Source organism: Schistocerca nitens, chromosome 5, assembly GCF_023898315.1.
Source record: "Schistocerca nitens isolate TAMUIC-IGC-003100 chromosome 5, iqSchNite1.1, whole genome shotgun sequence".
Lineage (NCBI taxonomy): Eukaryota > Metazoa > Arthropoda > Insecta > Orthoptera > Acrididae > Schistocerca > Schistocerca nitens.
Genome location: NC_064618.1, coordinates 566,630,118 through 566,652,821, shown reverse-complemented (window position 1 = coordinate 566,652,821; position 22,704 = coordinate 566,630,118). Strand labels below are relative to the sequence as shown.

The following is a 22,704-nucleotide window of genomic DNA, read 5'->3' as shown; positions in this document are numbered from 1 at the left end:
TAAACCACAATAACTTCAATACACACAATTGGAGCTCAAATTACCGCGGCTGCTCGCACTTGACTGTTTCAAATCTAAACACTTTAAAGTATTTAAAGTATACTCATTCTAATTACAGGGCCTCAGATGAGTCCCTTACTGATATTTTTCCACCACTGTCTCCCATTTCAGGTAGACACTCCCTAGTTTCTGGAAAAAAAAACCAAGGTCCAATTGGTGACAGAAAATTGTTATTTTCAAAGTTATTAATTAAAAGATCATCCAAAAACAAACATTTTTATTAATATAGGGTGCGGCCGAAATGACTAAGCAGTTTTAAGGAGCAATAAGAAGTAATTCTGGATATATAGAGAAAAAATGTTTTTATTTTTTAAATTAGTACAATATACCATTTTACATTCATTTAGTTTTGAATAAAATGTCCTCAAGATGGCAGCCGACCTTTAGCATCAATACATTGTTGTAGATGATCCTTGTAGTTTTGAGCAGCTCTTGCATACATATCGCAGGTATGGCATTCACTTCGTCACCAATCTGCTCTTAACTCTGGTAGGGTGTCAGGGCGGCTTTTGAAAACCTTTTCCTTCAGTTATCCCCAAAGAAAGTAGTCACAAATGCTCAAATCTGGTGCCCGCGCAGGCCACCCGACATCACCCCTCAAAGTGACAAGGTGTCCCGGAAACATTTCTCTCAAAACATCAAGTGAAATTCGAGCTTTGTGAGCAGTAGCTCCATCCTGTTGGAACCACAAGTCCCCAAGTCCATTTTCTTCAACAATCTCATCCATTCTGGGTTGCAGAAAATTTTGCAACATTGAAACATAACGTGTGGAATTCACTGTCACGGTCACTCCTTCCTCCTCAAAAAAGTAAGGCCCTACACCGCCAAATTGTGATATGGCAGACCACACTGTCACTTTAGGAGAATGTTCCAGTCTTCCATGAATAATTCGGGGGTTATTTTCAGCCCAGTAGCGGAAGTTTTGCTTATTTACGCATTCACTAAGATGAAAATATCCCTCATCACTACTGAAAAAAGCTGCATTCAGAGGGATCTGAGCAAGCATTTGCTCACAGAGATTTTGGCAGTTGGCGTAGTCTGCTGGGCGTAACTCTTGAGCAATCATTATTTTGAAAGGATGGAACTTCAAATCGCACTGCAGAATCCTTCTCAAACTGCGGTCTGAAATCCCCAATGCAACAGCATGTCATCGAGCAGAACATTGCGGCGATTGCAGAACTGCTGCTCTCACCTGCGGCACATTTTCTGGCATTCTGATGGATCTTTGTTGGCCATGTGTATCTATTCTTAGTGTGCTACCAGTTTCCTCCAACTGCCAAATCCAGGACCGAGTTGTGTGTGCATTAGGAATGGCATTGTTGCGTGGAATGTTGAACGGTTGCCGAAAAGCTCGTTGTATAGCAATCGCAGATCTGTTGTTTTCATAATAAGTGTGAACGGCGAAACTACAATGTGCGCTGGTCCAGACCATGCTGGCTACTGAAATGGGGTCAACGACTTAACAAAGGCAGAACACGTACCGGTGCCCTTCCCCACCACAGCCCCAGCGGTAATCAATAGAAACTGCTTAGTTGGTTCTGCCACACTCTGTATAATAAGGAGCCCAAAATTATTATTCGAGTTACACTTTCATGCTGTAGCTAGTGTCTTCTACATGTATAGCAAGCAAGGTCAGCAGATGAGCAGTCCACTATCCAATTAAACTGTCAGTGCAGTTCACAAACCAAGAGATTCCACATTGAGAGCTCCTTGGCGAGCGAATAGAACTTTATCAAACTATTTCACATCATAGACTATGTGGGTGTGTAAATGACCTTTCAAAATGGCAGAGAGTCAACAACTTCAAGTTCAGCAGCGGAATAGGAAATTCAAAATGACAATGATTTAACAGATACCAGTGAAAACACTAGTGAAGAGAGCAAGCTAAACTCACTGACGCTGTGCAAGTGTTCTCAAATTTATTTCAAAGACACGGCTTTGCACTACCAGCTGTGAGCGCATTATTTCTGATGGATCTCTTTCAATTAGCAATGAACTGTATCAACAGTTTTCAATTATACACCAAGAAATGACTTTAGTGGAAGTCTAAGAGGTTGCCTATGAAAATGAAACCAATACTCTTCCAAATTTTGTTGGAAGTAGCAATATCACCAAAACTTCCAAGTGCATCAACATGATCACCTGTGAAATCAGGACAAGAAGATTTCGCATATGAGCCTGTATAAAAGAGATGTAAAGTTTTAGAGCAAGTACAATTCAATGTCAAAATAACTACAGATATAACGGCAAAACAACATCTTAATCGGACTCTAAAACACTGCAGACCAAGGGAGCAGCTTAAATGTGAACAAGAAAGGACATATTGAGGAGGTGGGAAGCAGACATCTGAAATGGAAGAGATGGAGTTGACAACTTACAAGCTATCTATAAATGGACATTAGACAGATTCGTTGAAGCCAGAGAATTTGCGGAGTGTGTACCAACAATAACTCTTTAGTACTGGGCAATAGCAAGTATGCAGTATAAATCAGAGGAAAGTGATTTTCACTTCATAGCATCACCACAGGCAAAGGGGTTCAAATCTAGATACAATACACGAACATCGTGTCACCAAAGACATTTCCAAGAAAGAAGTGGCATTAATTGAAAAAGCATTTGAAACTGCTGAGCTATTTCAATGGCAGACCAAAGCCGCAACTGCAACTTATGGCCAAGTTTGTTGTAGTTGGTAGCGTAAATGAAGTCACAGGAGTGCACAGAACCAAATAGAAAATTCAGTCCACAGGTCTCTCAAGAAATTTAAGCTCTCCAGAGGGAATTGGAAACCATTTGTCATATGCTCATAATCAGGAAAGTAGTTGTCCCAACCGTATAAATCATATTTCAATTACACTGTGAAACCTTACGTGCAGCAAAACAAATTTTTCCTGATACTTCATTCATGCTGCCATCTAACTTGCACGACACGCTACGATAGGACTTTCGGAGATTATCCTCACTGCCCTGCACTGTGAAAGTGATACCACCAAACCTTACCTCCCTTTGTCAACTGTTTGACATTTACTTTTTTTAGATAGATAAAGAATTTCATCAGGCAACTTCAAAATCATGTGCCATCAGAGCAGAGCAGATAATTACAAGATAGGCAGAATGCTATCAAAATTGATGAGTTGGTCCATAATGAATTGTCTGTGCCTGTCTTTCAAGATGTGCTTTCATAAGCCTGGTACGCATATAATTTGATACCCGATAGATCTGTTTTTAGGCAACACTCATCAGATGTTTTCCACAAAAAATTTACTGGAAAATATGCCAGTGCAGTGCAATTTTGTTTGTATACTGTGGACGGTGCAAGAAATATTTATGTTTTGCCTGTTTCAATGCTAAGTTTCACCCAGCTCACTGTGATACCTTTCACAAACAAGACAATCAGTTAGGATTACACAATAATATACCTTATGTTTATTTTTGCACTAAGTGTCAATGAAAATAACTGAAAATACCTTATGTATAAGTATCTGATTATTAACTATGCCACACCATTTTTACTTAAAAAAGGCAAATGATTATTACCGGGGTATTATTACACTATTAGACTCACAAAAAAAAAAAAAAAAAAAAAAAAGAAGAATGAGAAGAGTCATGACCAAGAATCAAACACACATCAGTAGTATGGTAGTCATATGCCTGAACTGCTCTGCCATAGACCTCACTCTGCTGGACATGTAGAATGACAGGTATCCAGGCAACAGCATGACAAAAATGTTTATAACTTTGAAATCATTAACCCTTTTGCGGGCCTATTTTTTGTATTAACTCACCGAAGAGTTTTTTTTTTCTTTTTTTGCTGTCATTTAAGAATCGAGACTAACTGACTATACTGTCACGCAGAAGAAGGTGTAATTAGATGAATGACGAACACAAACTCAGTTACAGAAAGTTCCAGTACAATGATTCTTGGTATTTGTGGATACTTCTAGAATGTCCTCTAACTGAATATAGAAATTAAAATTTTACAGTTCAGGTGAGTTTTTAACTCTCTACCCTCCACGCAACAGTCTAGTATCATAACTGCTACACCACAGTGATGGTGCTACTCAGCTTCTTCTTCGGTATTGCTCCAGCCTTAAGAGAACAGTGTCTCAGTGTTACGTCCTCCTAGTCCGGGAACGAGTCAGCCGTCCTGCATACTCCGACTCTTGATGACCGATGTTCGTACTGGCAGTGATGATCTTAGAATTTCCTTTGGCGCTATGCTCTTCATCACCTTTCCGCTTGGTGCCTGTTGCTGGAGCTTCAAATTTACCCTGAGTTGCAGAATCCTTACATGGCTTCATTCGAAGGACGTGGACTGTATCTCTGATCTTTCATCATCTTGTGTCAGGGTTGAAATCTTCAACTTAATAAGTAACATTAGACAACTGTTTTACAACCTTGTAAGGTCCATAGTAGTGTCTGAGGAGCGTCTCAGAGAGACCAACCTCCCAAAAAGGAGTGAAGATCCAGATGAGGTCACCAGGCTGGTAGACAACAGGGCAGTGGCTCGCGTCATACCTTCAGCATTGTTTTCTTGACCCTGCAGCGTGCGGAGTCGAGCTAACACACAGTGTCCATCATTGTAGTTGCCTCACGCCCACGCACCAGGAAAAATGGTGTAAATCCTGTGGTGTCTTGTTTGGCGGTGTTGTAGGCAAACACCACGAAACGTAGCACCTCATCCCAGTTGCTCTGCTCAAAATTGACGAACACTGATAGCATGTCGGTCAAGGTCTTATTAACGCGTTCAGTAAGCCTGTTAGTTTGCGGATGGTAGGCAGTCGTCATGTGATCAGTAATGTTGCACCGACAGTTTCTCTCCGTCACAAGATTCTACTGAAAAACTTTCCCTCGATCCGTAATTAATGACCTTCGGGCACCGTGTTTTAATATAATGTCTTCCACAATGAATTTGGCTACCTCTAACGCTTCAGCTGTTTTCACGGCTTTTGTAATGGCATAGCGTGTCAGATAATCAGTGCAAACAATAATCCATCTATTGCCACTACCAGATGTTGGAAATCATACAAGGAGGACAATCCTAATACACTGGGAAGGCATTTCGGCTGGTGGAATTGGTACGAGTCTGCCAGGTGGTTTCTGAGGAACTGCCTTTCTCCTCGGGCACACTCGATAGTGCGACACACAGTGATGGACACTCCTAAATAAAACTGGCCAGAAAAATCTCTTGCAGATTCTATCGTATGTCTTAATAAATCCTAATGTCCAGCCTCAGGTATCTCATGGAATTTCTGTAGAACATCTAAACGTGTGTGTTTAAGAATCACTGGTAGCCACCTCTTTCTAAACAGATCGAAATTTTTCTTGCAAAGTAATCCATTAACTACCTTAAACTGTCCTTTCACATCCTCCGAGCAATTAAAGGTAAGCATAATTTGAGATGTCTTGGCGTCGTCGTCCTGCTAAGCATAGAGATCCTGGAGTGCAGCGAGACACTATCTTCATCAAAGTCTTGATGGTCTTGCACAGAGTTTCTTGAGAGACAGTTGGCATCTTGGTGTTTTCTTCCACTTTTGTACACTATGATAATGTCATACTCTTGAAGACGTAGTGCCCACCTGGCGAGTCTTCCTGTTGAATCCTTAACACCTGTCAACCAACAAAGTGAATGATGGTTTGTGACAGCTGTGAATGGCCTTCCATAGAGATGCTGTCGAAATCTGCACATGTCCCAGACCACAGCAAGACATTCTCTTTCTGTAGTTGAGTAGTTTCTATCGGCTTTTGTAAGTGTCTTGGAAGCATAGGCTACAACCTTTGTTTTCCATCCAAAATTTGCACCAGAATAGCACCGATCCCATACCCACTGGAATCTGTGTGTAGTTCTGTAAGTGCTCTCTCATCATACGGACCAAGTACAGGGTCAGCCATCAGAGCTTTTCGCAGCACATCTAAAGAATCTTGTTGAGCACCACCCGAGATAAATTTAGCATCAGATCTCACCTTTTCTGGGTCTGGCCGCACACCTTCATTTGGCACAAGGTGTCTTAAGTATTTTGATTTCTTTTGCTCCAAAGAGACACTTTCTTGGATTAAGTTTCAGTCCGCCTTGTTGGCGACACTTAAGAACAGCCCTCAGTCTTCTTATATGTTCATCAAATGTCTCTGAGAACACTATAATGTCATCTAAATTACAAAGACACATTGCCCACTTCAGCTGACTTAGAAGATTATCCATCATCCGTTCAAAAGTTCCTGGTGCATTACACAAACCAAACAGCATTACCTTAAACTCAAACAGGCCCTCAGGGGTAATGAATACAGTTCTCACGATCAGCCTCATCTACTTCAATTTGCCAGTATCCCGATTACATGTCCATGGTTGAGAAAAACTTAGCACCTTTCACACAATCTAGTGTATCGTCAATTCATGGAAGAGGGTAATGTCCTTTTTAGTTATCTTATTAAGCTTCCTGTAATCAACACGAAAGCACCAACTGCCATCCTTCTTCCCGACTAGAACCACTGGTGACGACCATGGGCTCTGTGAAGGCTGAATGATTTCCTTCTTCATCATCTCTACCTCGTCGCAAATTATTCGACGTTCCGTTGCTTACACATGGTATGCTCTCTGGCTCACTGGTTGATGGTCTCCAATGCTAAGATGGTGCTTCACTGTCAATTTGTCTAATTTGCTCTTCACCGGTGGATTGAAGCATTCAGAGAACTCTTTAAGAATGGCAAGTAGCTGCTTCTGTTGTTGCTTAGTGAAATCTGGTGACAGTCGAGCTAGATCTCTCTTAGTGGTAGCGCCAATTTCGCCCACAGAGTCAGCATGGGATGTTTCTATGATGCTCACCTGTTTGGCAATTAACAGCTCTGCGTTTACTACACACATGCGTCTTGGAAGGCTTTGTGGTTCTCGGCGACAGTTAACTACCCACAATTCACCGAATCCATTCTTAAATGAGACGACAGAGGCTGGGATGACTAAGTTATTCTTCAGTGGTATGCTTCTCTTACATTGCACTACAAGATCCAAGTGTTGATGCATGGCATGATAGATGACAGTTACCTTTCTAGTGCTGACTGCAGGAATGACCGCTTCATCCAGCACACATAGTCCCCACACTCGGATGAGCATCTTCCTGTCTATAGTGTCTCATTTCGTCTAGCATAATCTTCAAGCGATCACACTCTATAATTGCCTGAGAAGCTTTCAAAAAGTCCCATTCAAGAATGACGTCAGGACTACACTCTTGCAAGAAGATGAATTCTCAGGACTCTGTATGGCCACTTCTACTCACACAAATGACACATCTTACTTTAGGTTTTACGTATTTCCCATTAGCCACCTTCAGCAGAGATGTTTCGTTGTCTATGAATACAGTTTTCTGCAACTGGCAATGGTACTTCTCCGAAATGACTGAATATGATGCTCCAGAGTCTGCAAGAGCTTGGGCGGGTCAGCCATCCATAAGGATGCGTATCATTTTTTTAGTGGTCAACGGCGGAGGATTTTTCTCTTCGGTGGCCTCACTTCCAAGGACGGTCGCACCCTTTAGTTTTCCAGGTTACGGTGGCTAGGTGATTGGCTGGAGCTTCTAAACGGTGATTAGGACCTTGATCGGTGTGTTGGGGAGCATCCTCTCCAGCAGCTAGCTTGCGGCAATGGTGACCTACATCATCCTGCACCTACATCATCTTGTTCATCTTCATTGTCCCGGAGCTGACGTTGGCTAAGATCAGTCTGCTGTCTCCTGGAGCAGGCGTCATCAAATATCTGCCGCCTTTCTCGACAATAGCGCACCACATGTCCCGGTCGTTCACAGTGGAAACATACTGGTTGGTTATCCTGGTTTCTCCAGACGTCAGTCTTCCTTGGTGCCCAAAGAAGGTTCCTCATGTGGCTTTGTAGGAATGTAACTCCACCTGGGTCTCGACTTTTTCACCGTTTTAAAGGAAAATGAAGGACGAGAGATTGGGTTCAATGTCTGTTCCACTTCCTCCCTTACGACCTCTTGAAGCTTCTCGGTTTTTTGCTCGTCGTGCAATCCAAGTGCCTTCCCCTGAACTTCCTCTCTCACTATCTGACGAAGAATCCTTACAAAATCAGTTCCTTCTTCCATCACAGACACCGATACGACATTTTGAAGCAGTTCAAACTTCTAGCATTTAGTTCTTTTTTGATGCATTGTCGCGATATAGTGGCACCATTTTATGAAGTCGTCTACTGTCGGAACCTCCTTCAGCAGTAGGGCTTGATACATGTCCTCAGCAACACCCTTCATGAGATGTGCACCCTTATCTTCCTCCTCCATTCTAGCATCCACTATTTTACACAGCTCAAAGACGTCTTTAATGTAGGATGCTATACTTTCTCCTGGACACTATGCCCTGCACTTTATCTTCAGCCTTGCACTTCTGTCATCGTGTGTCGTCAAAATACTTGTGCAGTTACGCCTGGAATACTTCCCAGCTTGTTAACTTCTCCTCCTTGTTTTCATACCATTGCTTGGCAGTGCCCTCCAAGTAGAAAAATACATTAGCCAAACACACGGTGTCATCCCATTTGTTAAATTTGGCTACACACTCATACCTTCAGCCACTTGTTTGGATCTTGGCCATCGGAAGAATGTCTCATGTGGTGGCACACAGTTGGTGTCATCGTAACGTCTTTCTCTGTCTCCGATAGATTGCGATCTGTTGAATATGGCTCTAACTGTGGTTTCTCGCCACGCAAATGGCAGCTCTGTCGTGGCCTGATGGGAGCCACTGTGTCATCAATGTGCGCTATCACAAGTTCCACTACCCAGAGTCTCCACCAGAATAATGTCACGTAGAAGTAGGTTTAATTAGATGAATGGCGAACACTAACTTCACATAATGAAGGTTTATTCAGCAGTTGCAGATACAAGAGCGCGGAGTGAACTGCCTCCGGCCAGAACACATACGGTATGCACACAGTTACAGAATATTCCAGAACAATGATTCTTGACATTTGTGGATACTTCTAGAACGTCCTCGCACCGAATCTAAAAATTAAAATTTTACAGTTCAGGTGAGTTTTGAACTCACAACCCTCCATTCAACAGTCTAGTATAATAACCACTACACCACAGTGACTGTGCTACTCAGCTACTTCTGCAGCAGTATTTGTTTGATAATTTCATTTTTGTGATTTAGGATCAAAAAACTTTGCACTTTTATGAGGTATTAAAACTATGGTGGCAAATGGATTTCAGACTTCCATTTTGTGAGCTGTTGTGTTGCCATACATGTACAAAATAATGAACAGTTTTCAGTTTTTATTTTTTTTTTACTTTATTTAAAATAAATATTTTACTCATATTTAAATTTACTTACTACAAAGTGAAAACAATTCTGCAATCCTGAAAATTTTGTCACACAATATAATTATGTGCTGATACAGGTCACAATGGATATTGCAGAAGTGAAGTGATGTGTTCCAACAACAGTTGTAGCAGTTTTAATACACCTGGTGCAGTGTACTACCACACTACGTCAGGCATAGACAGAGGTGGTAAGACATTTCCATGAGCTTTGGGATACTCCTAAGTTGGTAAGTATAATTCCCAAGGACCATAAATGACAGATTAATTTTGTTTTAAATGTACTTCCCAAGCCCCTTCCAGAAACTACTTTGATGGTAACTGTACGTACCAAGAACCATTAAAAAACTATCGTTTGGTGGGATATATACTTCTCACAGTCCAGAATGCTATATTTCACAACAAACAAACTACAGCTGGTGCAGCAGACTGCCACTAGAAGCCAGGAGTGTACAGAAGTGGTAATATATATTCCTTTAAATTCTATAAAGAAACAGATTTAGTGGGAAATATATTCCACACAGCCCGTGAAAGGTTTAACTCAAAGACACCATATTCTAAAGTATTAATAAAAAAATATTTGTTTTTAGAGGATCTTTCAATATGTAGCAATGAAAATACTGTTTTTCGTTATCAAACATGACCTCGAATTTTTTATTTCCTCTAAAAATATGGATTGTCTAGCAAAAAGCTCAAAGATTTCTCTTTATTTTCAATATAGAATGTCACTGCAAAACTTGATCGAAATCTGTGACCCGCATGTCAGATCCTCCCTTGTGAGAATTTTTGTCTCCATGTTTACTCTATGACATTTTTATAATTTTTGTGGCGACAGGCTGATTGATCTGTAGGCCAGCTCAAGGGCTGACTGGCTGAGAGAAACAAAGCAAGCATTCAACATGTCAACTCTGCAAACCTAACATGGTATATTTCGTCTATCAAGTCTTATCGGGTTTGCTGCTGGATCCTAAAATCAACTCAATATTTCGCAGCTCCAACTGTTCACCACCTTCAGGATAATGCTGCTGCTGCTGCCACTGGGTCCCGCAAATAATTGATGCCAAGGCAGCAAATTGACGTCCTATATAGGCCTCCATACCAAACATGGCAACTGTGCCGCTCACCACAGTTGCTGGCCTCCAAGACGGAGCAGGTGACACCGCCATAAATAGAACACCTGCAGCGAAGACATATCGCACTCAGACTATTTTCCAATACTCTGACAGGTTGCACCAAAGAAGATTTTGTGTTGATGCAGGATAGTACAGGGTTCCCCGTCCTGCTAACAGGAAACGCACTGTCTGTATTAATCAAATAATCCGCCGACCTAATTTTTCAATTGCCTCTTTATAGACACTGTTCCAAAAACCAGAAGTGTTAGCAACTATCACAGTTTTGTCCAATTTCATCCCATGTCACTCATTTAAGCAATGTTCTGCTACTGCTGATTTTTCTGGCCATTGCAGCCTCGTATGACAGCAATGTTCCACACACCTGTCCTGAACCTGTGAATCTAGTGGCCAATGTAAGCCTTCCCACACTGACACGGAATTTTATATATGCCAGGCTTCCTAAGCCCCAAACCATCTTTCACAGACCTGAGTAGCGACCTAATCTTGGAAGGTGGATGGAACACACAATGTTGAAACTCCTTCAAATTCTTCCAATCTTAAACAATATGCCCCCTGCATAAGGAATAAAGGCCAGCGACCTATGCTCCTCTTCATGCACCTCCGGGGATGGTCCAAACTCCATTCAGAGTATCCATTTTCCTAAAAAACGGCCATCAAATGTGCAAGGTCTAGGGTTGAACTGTTCACACTGGAAACAGCACATGCTCTGTGTACCAAAGTCCTAAGAACGCCACTGCATTCGTGCGGTGGATGAAAACACTTAGCATGCACATACTGATCAGTGGGCATTGGCTTTCAGTGAACACCATGTCCCAGAATACCATATGGTTTATTGTAAACGATGACGTCCAAGAATGGAAGCATACCATCACTTTCAAACTCCACAGTAAATTTAATGCTGAGATGAAGACAGTTCAAGTGGTTCAAAAATCTGTGGAGAGTAGGAAGTCCATGTGGCCAGACGAAAAAGCTATGATCTACATACCTCCAGAAGCATATTGGTTGCAAAGTCGAAGTCCTCAAGTGCCATATCCTTGAAGTCCTCCATAAATAAACTGAATCAAAATATTACATAGAGTGATTTTAGGATCCGGTAGCAAACCCAAAAAGACTTTCAGGACTTATTACATTGACTTCCTCAGCAGAAAATATTAATAAAAACCGAACTTCTTTAACAAATCGACAAAAATAACTTCATTATTCTGCAAGGCAATTAATGCTTGATTGTCAGAAAGGTGAAAATAAAATAAAATCTGAAACTAATAACATATTTAACCTTACATAATTAAGTGAATGTGTTTTAATTCACTTGATAGCTCTCAGCCACAGAAATCCATTTTGTTTTCATTTGACGTGAGAACAGTAAACAAAGAGGAAACAGCAAAGTCACCAAATTTAAACGTGGGTCTTGTGGAGACTACCCACTTTCGCACTGTAACTCAGACTGCTCTGTGCGTCAGCCCCGGATCGACGATACTTCGGGTAATACTAGATGGGGTGCCGCTCCCCCCCCCCCTCCCTCGAGCGTTTGATACAGGACATCTAAATTTTTAAAAAAGTCTAATTTTCAAAAACATGTTGATTTTGTAGTGCACATCTTTCTGAATAGTCTGATACATAAAACATGTGTGTTTGAGGAAACATAAGACATGTTATTTGGTCTTCAGTGTGCCAAAGTGCAGTGCCACACCTTTTTACACAGCATTCTTCTAATGCACATCACTGTATTTCGCTCTGTGGAACTAAAACGTGTATGTGTATATTTTGTAAGGGATGCCATCAAACTATATTCACAACAGTGGAAATTAAAATGTCCTGTCGTGCCCCTCCTGCTCCCAGTCTAGGCTGACATCCTGCCCTCTTTCTTTAAAAGAAAAAGAAATCTCGCAATGAATATGGATGGAATTATTTGCAATCTGGAGAACAATAACTCTTCAGAAAATTTGCACTTTTTATTGCCTATTAGCTAATGACTTGCTGTTTAAGAGACAAGGAAGACAGTACACATTTCTTCAATCCCTAGCACCTAGCATTTCTTTCTCTCTAATCTTGCACCAGCTTTACATGGTCTGCTTTCCTTTCGGCAGAAGAATCTTTATCACCTCATCAAAATTCCTGAAATGTTTTGCTAAATGAAAAACCGAAATGTCATTGTCTAATACTGAAAAAGCTATTAGTACAAACAGTACCCAAGGCTGGTGTGGTTTCTCAATCTGATTACGTCTATTTTGTCATTGTCTGTTACATAAAACAAAATATGCCTTTCTAATATTGCAGCAATTTTAACACACACCAAATAAACGAGACTGTTTTGGCACTAATGGTCATTTTTATAACACCACAGATTCATAATTCGAAAATTACCAATATAAAATGCCTATTAAGCCTACTACAAGCAAAAGGCTTTATGTTAGGAAATAGTTTCACATTTTATTCATATGCTCCAGTTTCTCTAGCACGAGATCGAAAAGTAATAGTACAAAATTTTATTTAAATTTGGAATCGTCATTTTCTTCCATAATTTTTGTATGATGTCCCCATTCTTCTTCTCCCTCATTCTAACAAGCAATCTTGTAATCAGTAATTCTGAAACTATTCCTGCCATTGTCAAAACTTACTTGCCGGTTAACTTCATTAACCTCGCCAGAATCACCAGTTTGGTTATCCCGGGATTATTCGCCAGTTAGGTGCTGTTACATGTTTGTGCAACGCATTTTCCGAGCTGCTTCCAGAGTAGAACTTAAGCGGCTGCTAGCCGGGCACTGAAAAACTCTCCCTTACTAGTGTAGCGATCTGGCCAAAAATTTTCTATCAAAATTTCATTTTCTTGGACACACCAAGAAGATAATACATAATATTTCCGATCTGTTATTCCTGTTAGTCATTTATTTTCACTCTGGTAGTCTGAATCTATGGATTTCACTAGTAATTTTAGCAACGCTGGCATCGCAAACCCAATCAACTACATAAAACATTCATTTGCTTTACTCCGCTTGTATAGCCCCGTCCCCTTTTGTCTGCAGGAAAGTATATTTGTGGATGTGATGAGGATTCCCCTGACAGAGCTATCACATACACTATGCACTATTCAAAAATCAAATTATGATTCATTCAGAAAGCAACTTAGAATGCATTCAAAAATGAATAATCGATAGACCAATGTGCGCTGGATGCTTGGCATCCGAGTCAAGATACCTCGGTTTTTTTACATTTATTACAGACATAACTATCTGTTTCTCTTAACAAACAGAAGGGGCAACCACTTACGTACTTGACACGCAAGCAGACCATTATGCACCATATTTAACAAAAATTATCTCATTTTAGAAAACTGACAGAGTTCCAGTTTGTAGAAGATGAAAATGTCAAGCGATTTTAAGATTTTGTTTGCATGTATTCTCCTAACTTCAATAACAAAGAAGTTTCCCCTCATGTCAAAAATTTGGTACCATTGCAAGAAAACACATTTTTGCAAAATGTCTGTAACCTTCCTAATAATTTGTTGCTGCGCATAAAAGTAAATCTGCAACTCTTCCATAATACACTGATGCCAGATAAGTATTTGTGCACTGAATAGTTTGCCTGTTTGACCAAGTAGAATGAAATGTAACATTACGCTTGCATCATGTGCCGGATACGGCAGACGACACACCGGAAACCTGCTCAAAAAGGAGAACTTTCTCAGACAATGTTCTTTTGCTCTGAGAATCTACTCTGGAGTATATTCTCTTTTTCATTCATATGACCCAATGACATACCATTTAACACAAAGTAGCAACATGTATGCAGCAGTCAAAGGGTAAGTGTTTAGCATTCAAAATCTGCTTTCATTTTAGTAAATTTTCTTAACAGACATAATTAATAAACAAATATTACCTCTGGCTCCCCATACAATCTCTCGTTGAACTGAAGCAGCTTCTGTATACGTGCCCCTGGTGCTACTCTTGTGTGTTCTGCAAGAGCACGCATGAGGTGGAAATTTGCACGCATATCATCACTGATCCCCGTCATTTTGCACAACTCTGGGACAAGATATATTAAGTCCGCTTGGCCAGCTCTTCTCTCCCGCGGTTTCGATCTTGATACCAACAGAGGCTGGCGGTCTCCACGTATAGTTAGGTCATATTTCTACAAAAGTAGTGAAGGACTGCAGTAAAAACTGTTTTTGTATATTGTCATTAGTTTAACATCACAGTTAAATTACCAGACTTACTTGTTTGAAATAGTCTTTGTACGTAATCTCTTCACCAGTTTTCTTTGCAAACCTGTGTGTAGGGGTCTTGGTAAAATCAACATCATCAATTCTGTATGTTCTATTGTTATAAGGTGTCATAACGATGACTCCAACAATGGCTTTCTTGAAAGCTGCCTACAGACAAAACAATAATATACTATAGTTCACCTTCATGTAGATCATAAAAAAAATTTTAACCAGTTCACTTTCTTTAAGTTGCTCTAGTTACAGTAACTTAAATTTCTATTTTCTTGTTATACAAACCTGGTAATCCCTTTCTTTGTCACATATTTCAGTGTAAATATGGAGAACCGTATCCTGGCGCATAACTTTGAAATTAATTTCTGAATTCATGAGAATACTATTCTCATGCTGTCGGATGGACGTGATATAACCAGGCCAAAGTTCCAATTTATACTCCTTGACACTTATCTAAAAAAAAGAAAGAAAGAAAGAAAGGTAATATTGTAACTACTATATCCAGATGATTAAATACTGTCCTTACCACATAGTGCTACTTACTCTGGCAGCTGCATCAAAGTAGTTCCGTCCGACTAACTGCAGTTTGAGCGACCCCAAACATTTACGCATTAGAATGTTGAAAAATTGGAGATAATGATAATCTCCTAAGGCTAAGTCACCCACAAACTTGATATGAATTTGTATTTTGGCTCCATCCGATTTTCTCTCTGAAGTCAACTCCAAAACCGCATTCGGCTACAACAAAAAAATAGACATACATTAGGAAAATAATTCTTCTGATTTAACAGTTGTGAGTCTACGTATCAAAGAGTATTAGAAAGAAAATCTGAAGCACAGTTTCTTCAGTTGGAAAAACTGAAGGGAGGGTGTAAGAGTGGAGAAATCAGGGATGTTGATGCAAAGAAAGGGACAAAAATGGACTCTAGGAGGAAGGCAGGGAAGAGAAGGGAACTTATTTCTGACTAAGCAGGAGCAGTATGTGGGCCCAAACAGAGAAGGAAGGAATGTGTCACCAACATATTTAGCAAGTTTTCTCCATTTAATCGTAAGCGGACAGAAAACAGAAATATTAAGGCAATAAAACATTTGTTTCAGTGAAGTATTTGACATGGAACCTAGCCGCTACAATGACTAAGTATGAATAGTTCACTTAATACAATAACAAACGTCCCTCAGGAACCCACATCCAACAATCTACATGAACTCTCACAACAGTACGACGAAGTTCTAGAGCAAGAGTTGTCTTCTGTGTAAGCTACTCTGATGCAGAAAGTAGATGAAAGTGGAGGTAAGGAAGGAGGCAGGGAGGGAAGAGAGGAAGCACAAGGAATAGAAATTGAAGGTAGGTGGGGGGAGGGGGGGGGGGGGGAAGCGGAGAAAAGGGAGTCAATGTCCACATGAGAGGAGGGCGGATAAGGAGCGGTGTGGACAGAAGGGATAAGCTAAGGGGAGGGGGGGGGATGAGAAACAGGTATGCAGAGGTTTAGGCCAGGGGGATTGCTGGAGTGCAGCATATAAGCTGTAAACAATCCCCACCTGTGTAGTTCAGAGGAACTAGTGCTGGAAGAAAGTAAATGAATGGCTCACATAGAGAAGCAGCTGTAAGTTTTACGTGTAGTGTGCAGCATGTTTGAAACTGGATGGTCAAATTTGCTGTTTGCCACAGTTTGACAGTGGCCATTCCTGCGAGCAAACAATTACTTGTTATAATCAAAATATCCACAGGTGTGCTGCCGGTCTATAGTGTCTATAGTGTCCGTTGGACACTATAGACCGGCAGCACACCCGTGGATATTTTGATTATCAAATACGCCGGGAGAAACTCAAGAATCACGATTACTTGTTACGCCCACATAGATTGCTCACCAGTAGTTGCAGCTTAACAGATCTATATAACAGCTGCAGTAAATGCTTGTGACTGGACTGTGATGGGAGATGGTTTATGGGACAGGTCTTGCACCTGTGTCAATAACAAGGGAATGAGCTACGAGGTGTAGGACTGGGAACATAATTGTAATATTTTGTAGGTTGGGTGGGCAGCAGATCACAACTTTGGATTATGTGGGTAAGATATTCTTCGCTTCAGAGCATGATGAGAACAGTCTACACCCAGGTGTACAATTAGAAACATTCACCCTACCCAATTCTGTGAGTACCTCACTCTCACCAGTCTGGTTCCTCATGACCATACTATCCAGGCTAACAACATACTTTACTGTCTCTACTTCTTTCACAAAATCCTTTTTATTCTGTGACGAAACTTCCTGAATGCTAGAGAAGAAAGATCATACTCCTCTGATCTAATGCCCTCTCACACCTTCAACTACTCAAAACACACCGACCATGTCTTTTTCTCTTATTCCATCTTCCAGCTCCCCACCAACTTCCTCCACCCTCCATGAGACACACATTCATAAACACTCATCCTGCAACATTGTTGACAGCCTTTCTTTCACATTCCTAACCCCTGCAAAGTCTCAGTACTTTCTGAAGACCTCATCTCTAGCCCTAAACTTAAGTTCAACTTTACCAGACTCTTAAAGAACCTTTTCTCCTTTAGTCAATCTCTCTACATCAGAAACATTATTATGCCACACATCCCACTGACAACCAGTAACCAGAGCCTCATACAGAACCTTGTTTAAAACAGTTTCAAACCCTCCAACTATGATCCTCCTCCCCTTCCAGCCAGTCATTCTCTGGTAACATTTCAGGACAGCGTGTATACGTGGGCAAGGAAAAAAATTCCCCGTTTGCCCCATGAAAAACACTTTTTCCCAGGTGGAAAAACACTTTTTCCGTGTTGCATGACAGAGTATTATCTTTAAGAACCGTAAAATTTATCAATCCTTTGAATGGTTAAAGTTTTACACACTGGCATAGAACTTCACAGCACTTTACAAAATGAACCACAGAAAAAAAAAAAAAAAAAAAAAAAAAACAGCATTCTGAAAAAATCTTTGATGCATACGAACATGAACACTGTGTTTTTTCGTATCAGGAATATACATAATCGAATTCCATCAAACACAGCACATCAGTTTTTGAAGAACAGAAATCGAGATTGCAATGTGCTTTTGCAAGCCAGTCATAACTCATGCCACATGATCTTGCCAGCTCATGATAGCAGGTATTCACAGCATAGAACACGTGATGTCAGCCAATAGCAACATCAGTGTTAAGTGATATGAAGAAAAGGTAAGCTTTCACTTTTTTTACAATTACACTGGTGGATTCAGTTGACTGAGACTGCAGTCATGTGTGTTTGAGTTGTGTTTGCGAGAGTGTGTACATGTGTGACTGTTGTCTATTGTTGACTACGGCCTTAATGGCCAAAAAGCTTTAATTGTGAGAGTCTTTTGTTGCGGCTTTCTGCAACTCAGCATATCCACTATATGGTGAGTAGCATCTTTCCTTTTCACAATATTATTAAATAATTGTATAAATGTCTGGTCTTCTGGGATTGAAATTCTTCTAAGTGGCTGGTCCTCAATGTGTTAAGCTTTAAATGAGAATCAAACGCTCTGCGATTTAAGAAACTTAAAGCACATTCACACATGTAACATTTGAAAGTAATGCTTTTCAAACCACCATTTGCAATATTTTCCTGCGACCTGTTAGAATTCCTTTCAGCAGTCGTCAGAGAGCCCACAAAACAGTGTTACAGTGCTTGCGCAGCTACGATGACGTAATAAGCTCATATGTTCATCTGCATATGGCATTAAGAGATCTTACACTACATCATAAATGAAATAGGACCTCAGAGGATACTCCAATTTCATAAGCCATACTAAAATGCACAATTCAGCTTCATTTGCACACATGTATGTCCAGATTTACAAAGAAGTAGGCCCCAACCTAATATTAAGCTTTGCAGCATGTTTCTTGGGATGCAAATTTTCTTCGAGTACCACTACTGTATTATCTCATGTTTGGTTATTTATTATGGCATAATATACGTACCAGAAGATAAAAAATGTGCACTTTAAATTCAGCAAATAGTTGACACTAGACAACAGTGTTTCAAATAAACAGACTGTCTCTGCAGAAAAGATTAACACAACCCAAATTTCTTTAGCAAACTGACAAAAATAACTTCCCTGTTCTGGAAGGCAATCAATGCCTGACTGCCACAAACCTGAAACTAAAATCAAAAAGCAAACTAACACATATTTTAGCCTTCCATAATTATAAGAATGTATTTCAATTCACTTGATAGCTCCCCGTCAAAGAAATCCATTTTGTTTTCATTTGACGACAGCTGTAAATGAAGAGGAAGGAGCAATATCACTAAACATAAACACAGGTCATGTGTAGACTACACCCCTCCCCCCTCCAACTCAGATTGCTCTGCGCATATGCTAATCTGGCTGCTCAAGCACACCAGAAAATTTTTTCCAGATAGCATCCGGCTACTTGTTGCTACTGCCAATACAGCTAACAGCCGCACTTCAAGCAACAGTACTGCTCATACGCGACTGAACTGCACATGCGCTTGAGCCCACTGGCAAATGCTCATACAAACCTAATGTAAACCGTTGTGACATCACACTCATCGAAAGCTGTTTTTTGTTGTGAACTATTGCACCGCCTTATCGTAGCACTGTCCGTGTGGGCGGGAGAGTTTGTGTGCTCCAAGGAAGCTGAGAGCTATATTGGCGGTAGCGTAGCTACTGGCAGGTCCAACGTAGCTGGGCAGGTCTCAGCAGAGGAGCCAGACAAAGTGTGCCCCACAACGACCCGTCTTATATCCTATATATACTATTCCCTACCCTCTCCTCAGTTACCATTCCTTCTCTTTCTCTAATTACCTTAACACACCACTGCCTTGTGGTTGGTCTCGGGAGGGATGAAGGCTAAGGGAGAAAACCCTGAAAGAAAATCTGGAGTGGGGCCCCCAAAGGCGGTTGGAAGGCGTACTACGTCCCCTTTCGGCAGCTCCTGCAACCGAAGTGATACCAGATGTATTGGCTTGCCTTTCCTCTGGATATTACCATTTAGGTCGAGAGGGAGACCGTGATGATTGGGCAACTCACGTGTCTTCATATTTATCGCTCAGGCTTGTAGCATCCTGGAGAGGACACTTCAGCGGCGTCCAAGGACTTCGGCACAACACAGGAAGAGGCAGTTACCGGTTATAAGCTCTGTCTGATTGGCGTAAGACTCGAGTGCCAGGGGCCACTTCCGACGGTGGGAGAGATCATTGCATCTCATTGGACAGCTACCGCCCACCTCACGCTGGGCAGCCCCCAGCCAATAAGGTGCTGTCCCGCCACTATCCGCCTGCTTCACGGGGTGTGTGAAGCTTAGAAGTAATCTTCGACAAGCGGGTTGATATAGTACACCTACCAACAACAAAAATAAAATAATAAAGAAATCACTATTTCGTATTGCCACCTGGAATGTTAGGACAATGTGTCCAAGGTACATTGACAATGCTCAAGAGGTTGATTTCATCCGTAAGAGTGCCGCAATTGACAGAGAGCTCCATCGTTTGAATGTAGACATTGCGGGACTGCAGGAGACGCGGCTTCCAGATGCAGGCTCTATCAGGGAGGATAATTACACATTCTTCTGGCAGGGGAAGTCTCAAGACGAGCCAAGACTTCATGGCGTAGGATTTGCTGTTAAAAACGCCCTCCTGGACTGTACTGTGCCACCATCTGGTGGAACAGAGCGAATTATTGATTTGAAAATATGCTCCTCAAGTGGCACTGTCAACATCCTAAATGTGTACGCTCCTACCTTATCATCCAGCATGGAAGAGAAGGATCTGTTTAATGACTTACTCAGTGACAGAATAGCCAAGGTACCTAGCACTGAGACACTGTATATTTTAGGAGACTTTAATGCTAGAGTTGGATCAGATAACGACATATGGCCGAATTGCCTGGGACATCATGGGGTGGGAAAAATGAATGAAAATGGCCAGAGACTGCTTGAAGTTTGCTACTTTTATGGACTCTGTATCACAAACACATATTTCCAGCTTAAGGATCAGCACAAGGTGTCTTGGATACACCCGCGCTATCATCACTGGCATCAACTTGACTTAGTCATAGCTAGGCGTACTGGTCTCAAAAATGTGCTACTGACACGAAGTTATCATAGTGCTGATTGCAACACAGACCACGCCCTAGTGGCGTGCACATTGAGGCTCACCCCCAAGAAATGTCACCACGCTAAACCGAGAGATCATCCCCGTATCAACACAGATCATGTTCATGACACACAAAGAAAGCAGGATTTTGCCAGTAATTTTGAAAGTACTTTCCCAGGAAACGTGCAAGCAGAAAGGAATGTTGATAAGAAATGGGCAAAACTCTCGGGTGCAATCTACAACTCAGCAGTATTGGCATATGGAATAAAAGGAAAAAGAAATAAGGACTGGTACGAGCAAAATTTGGAAGAAATGGAACCAGTCACTGAGGCTAAACGGAAAGCCCTGCTTGCTTACAAAAGAAACCCAAATGAAAGAACTCGAGATGACCTACGAAAAGCAAAGAACAGGGCACAGCAAACATCCAGGAGATGCGCAAATAACTACTGGCTGAATTTATGTGTAGGTATACAGAAAGCGGCCGACTCTGGGAATGCTAAGGCAATGTACGATGGTATTAAGAAAGCAATTGGACCAACTGTCAGAAAAACAGCTCCTCTGAAGTCCAAGACGGGTGAAGTCATTACTGATGAAGGCAAACAAATGGAACGCTGGGTTGAACACTACCTCGAGTTGTATGCAGTCGAGAATGAAGTTAGCAAGGATGCATGTGACGCCATCAAACAAATGCCAGTTATGGAAGAACTAGATGCAATGCCTACTATGGAAGAACTTAGTAGAGAAATAGATTCTCTTGCTAACAGAAAGGCCCCAGGTGAAGATGGGATCCCTGCAGAGGTTATTAAGTATACCAAGTCTGTTCTTCTCAAACATTTATGTTCACTTATCACAACCAGCTGGGAAGAAGGTTATGTCCCAATGAGTAAGCGGAATTTAAGGATAGTTACTCTATATAAACAGAAAGGGAACAGAAGTGACTGTAACAATTACCGAGGCATTTCATTACTAAGTGTAGCCTGGAAAGCTTATGCAAGAGTCATCCTAATGCGATTACAGATCTTAGCTTCCAGAATCTACCCAGAATCTCAGTGTGGCTTCAGGCCCGGCCGATCAACCGTAGATATGATCTTCTCCTTAAGACAGCTACAAGAGAAATGTCGTGAGCAGCAGAGGCCACTTTATATTGCTTTCATTGACCTTGTTAAAGCGTTTGATTTAGTGAGCAGAAATGGGCTTTTCAAACTGTTGCAGAAGATTGGATGCCCACCTAAACTACTGCAGATAATTGTCTCTTTCCATGAGAAAACACAAGCAACAATTTGCTTCAACGGTAAAACATCAGAAGCATTCCCTGTTAATAGCGGTGTGAAACAGGGGTGTGTGTTAGCTCCTACATTGTTTGGGATTTTCTTTTCCCTTCTGCTCAGATTTGCCTTTGAAGACTGTGAGGAGGGAGTGTATCTACATACGAGGTCTGATGGAAATCTTTTCAACATTGCTCACCTCAAGGCCAAGACCAAAGTAAATGCAGTTGTTATCCGTGAGTTGTTATATGTGGACGATGCAGCTCTAGTAGCGAACACAGAAGATGAGCTGTAGTATATAATCAACAAATTATCAAATGCCTGTGAAAAGTTTAGTCTACTCATCAGCCTTCAAAAGACTAAGATCATGGCGCAGAGCACTACCAACCTTCCATCCATTAGCATTGATGGCAATCCTCTCCAGATAGTAGATGACTTTACCTACTTGGGATCCACAATATGTAGCAACTTGTCCATGGACACTGAACTTACTAACAGAATCGCAAAGGCATCATCTGTCATGGCTAGATTGAAAAACAGAGTATGGAACAACGGACTGCTTACCACAAAAACTAAATTAAAAGTCTACAACGCTTGTGTTATTAGCACCCTTCTCTAT

General features: G+C 41.2%; 1 protein-coding gene across 2 annotated transcripts in view; it reads right to left on the bottom strand.

The window, feature by feature from the left end:
* LOC126259211 (piwi-like protein Siwi) overlaps positions 1 to 22,704 on the bottom strand; it is a 151,100-nt gene that overhangs the window by 58,560 nt on the left and 69,836 nt on the right. For both annotated transcript variants that reach the window (XM_049955808.1, XM_049955807.1), the window contains exons 6-9: positions 15,261 to 15,455; positions 15,003 to 15,170; positions 14,718 to 14,873; positions 14,381 to 14,632 (exon numbers count right to left, since the gene is read on the bottom strand). In XM_049955808.1, the coding sequence (XP_049811765.1) occupies positions 14,381 to 14,632; positions 14,718 to 14,873; positions 15,003 to 15,170; positions 15,261 to 15,455 (771 nt within the window). The remainder of the gene's footprint in view (positions 1 to 14,380; positions 14,633 to 14,717; positions 14,874 to 15,002; positions 15,171 to 15,260; positions 15,456 to 22,704) is intronic.